The sequence below is a fragment of the Hyaena hyaena genome, unplaced genomic scaffold (genome assembly GCF_003009895.1).
Source record: "Hyaena hyaena isolate Hyena2069 unplaced genomic scaffold, ASM300989v1 scaffold_271, whole genome shotgun sequence".
Classification (NCBI taxonomy): Eukaryota; Metazoa; Chordata; class Mammalia; order Carnivora; family Hyaenidae; genus Hyaena; species Hyaena hyaena.
In genome coordinates, this window is record NW_024080902.1 from 1651680 (window position 1) to 1654765 (window position 3086).

The 3086-nt window shown below is 42.2% G+C and overlaps 1 protein-coding gene across 1 annotated transcript in view; it reads left to right on the forward strand.

The window, feature by feature from the left end:
• SDHAF4 (succinate dehydrogenase complex assembly factor 4) overlaps positions 1–3086 on the forward strand; it is a 29770-nt gene continuing 26684 nt past the window's right edge. Inside the window, exon 1 of the mRNA XM_039245798.1 lies at positions 1–175. Within this exon, the coding sequence (XP_039101729.1) occupies positions 112–175 (64 nt within the window). The 5' untranslated portion in view covers positions 1–111. The remainder of the gene's footprint in view (positions 176–3086) is intronic.

Here is a 3086-nt window from a genome sequence, read left to right on the forward strand (position 1 = left end):
CCTCACGAGAGAGAGAGAACGCCAGCCCGCCTGTGGGGTGGGCTCGCCCGCCACCGCGCCGCCTGCTCTCTGTTCGTGCTGGGCCCAGAGGACGCTGTAGGAGCTGCCACCATGACTGTAACGGGGCTAGTTCGGTTGCTTGGCTGCATCCCGGCCACCGCGTGGAGAGCGGCAAGTAAGGCGCCCGGCCCCGGGCCCAAGGTTGCGGGCGGGGTCGTGAAGGCCCGGCGCCGCGAGAAAAGCCTCCCTCGGGGAAGCCGCGTGTGTCTCAGGAGTCTGAAGGTTCCGGGGGCTGCTGCAGAGCTCCTCTTTATCGGCTCGGCCACCCACGTCTTGGCCCGGGCAGGTCCTTCCACCGCCCCGGCTCAAGGGTGGGAGTAGGGCTGAGAGATCACCCACGCCCTTCCATGCTGGACACCTGCGTCCTTCCGGTCACTGCTCTGGTCCGGAAGGGCAGCAAACATTCTTGGTTGTTTACTTAGTGAGTAGAGCTCACTACGTTTTGATGCTCTTGGAAAAAGAAAAAAAGGAAAAAACGGCCCTTTGGGAACGAGAATCATTAATTTAGTTTCATTTACTTAATTTTCATCAAAAAAAGTGGCAGTTTACTGTATTAAAAATTGGAAAAGTGCAGACGTGGCCCCAAGGTAGCAAATTAGTATAATAAAAATTAGATGAAGTCGAATTGTTAATACAAAGGAAGTATGTATGCTTTCAGTAAAAACTGACATTTTTAAACCTATTTTGTTGGAAGTTTTTCTCAATATTTTAAACTTAACCACAATTAGTTTTAATTGAGGACATCCTGGAGAAACTGTAGTTTAAAACAATTACTGCTCCTCATATTATTGGACCCCAGATTTCTATGCAGTTTGCTTTTTGTAATCATTTCTCCCCAGACGTATTACTTGTTCATTGTAAACATTTTAAATGTTCCTGGAATGAATAATATATAAAGTGAAAATCCCACTTTATCCAGCCTTCAAGGTAATAACTGCAGATTTTGTTGTGTGTTCATTCACCTTCTCTTTGGTACTTGTATTAAACACTTAAGAATGAAGTATTTGATACCCAAAACCTGTACAATACATGTAAGTTATGAAGCAGAGCTTACATTCATGAATCCATTTTCCAATTTAAGAAACGATATTTCTGTTACCAAACAGCCACCTGTGTGCTTTTTCCCCCGATGCAGCCCTGTAACTTTACACGTTTGTGATCTTCATAGAAATGACTTCTTACCAATTGTATTTTACTTTTTTTCAACGAACTGTATCTTGAGAGTCATCTATGTTGCTGTGTGAGGTTGTAGTTAATCATTCAGTGGTGAGAATATATCCTACAATTTTTCCGTTCTTCTCAGTGGACATTGGGTAATTCTGGAAACGCCAAGATTGGCTGCTGCACATTCTTGCATAAGGTATGGGTGCTTTCATGCAGGGAGTGGAATTCCTGGAACCTATGGTTGTAGGCCTTTTCAATTTTATGATGTGATGCCAAGTTGTAAAGGCATTTTCCATTCCTACTGGCGATTACATGCTTACCAGCAGTGTATTAGAGTTCTATTCTAATACTTGTCAACATTTGATAATCGTCAGAAAATATAATTTTTGTCTGAATGGGGTTTTAAAATGGTGATTTTGCTTTAGGAGAATTTGGGTTTTATGGAGCGCCTGAGTGGCTCAGTCAGTTGAGCCCCTCCCCCACTTGCAATCTGTCTCTCTGTCTCTCTCAAAAATAAGTAAACATTATGGGGCACCTGGGTGGCTCAGTCGGTTAAGCGTCCGACTTCTGCTCAGGTCATGATCTCACGCTTCGCGGGTTCGAGCCCCATATCGGGCTCTGTGCTGACTGCCAGTTCAGAGCCTGGAGCCTCTTTCAGATTCTGTGTCTCCCTCTCTCTCTGACCCTCCCCTGCTCATGCTGTCTCCCTCTCTTTCTCAGAAATAAATAAAACATTAAAAATTTTTTAAATATAAACATTAAAAAATATTTTTTAAAAAATCTGGGTTTTGTATCCAGTAGCCTAGCTCAATTACTTTTCTCTTTTAATTTCTCTGATTAGAAAACTTAAACATCTTTTCAAATATTTATATTACCTTTTTAGGTGAAATCTCCTCATTTTCTTAATGGATTATTTGCCTTTTTTTTTTTTTAATGTTTATTTTTGAGAGAGCATGAGCTACGTAGGGGCGGAGAGAAAGGGGGACAGATCTGAAGTGGGCTCTGTGCTGACAGCAGCGACCTGGATGCAGGACTCGAACTACTGAACCCAATCATGACCTGAGCCAGAGTCGGAGGTTCAATCGACTGAGCCAACTGGTGCCCCCATTTTTATCTTTCTTATTGATATTCTTTACATATGATTGAATACTAAACCTTTTTTAGTTATGTAAGTGGCAAATAACCCAGTTTTGGTGTGTTGTTGCCACCCATGGTGTCTTTTTTAAAAAATTATATACAGCGTAGCAGAGTAAAATAATGGATCTGCATGTACAATCACACATCTTCAAAAGAAAGATGTCTTTTGATGAACAGATAATCATAATTTTATTGTAATTTTGTCTTGGTCTTTTGTTTATTGTCAGTGCTTTGTGATCTTGTCCAAGAAAGCCTTTTCTTTTTTCTTTTTTTTTTTTTTTTACAAATAGTTTATTGTCAAATTAGTTTCCACATAACACTCAGTGCTCATCCCCATAAGTGTCCTCCTCTATGCCCATCCCCCCCCCATATCCATCAGTCCTCAGTTTTTGTCAGCATTCAAGAGTCTCTCATGGTTTGCCTCTCTCCCTTTCCCCCACCATTTCCCCCCTTCTTCTCCCCCTTGTTCCTCCGTCAAGTTCCTCCTAATCCTCCTATAGATGCAAACATATGATATTTGTCCTTCTCTGCCTGACTTATTTCGCTCAGCATAACACCCTCAAGGTCCATCCATGTTGCTACACATGGCCAGATTTCATTGTTTCTCATTGCCATGTAGTATTCCATGGTATAGATAAACCACATCTTCTTGATCCATTCATCTGTTGATGGACACTTAGGCTCTTTCCATGTTTTAGCTATTGTGGAGAGTGCTGCTATGAACA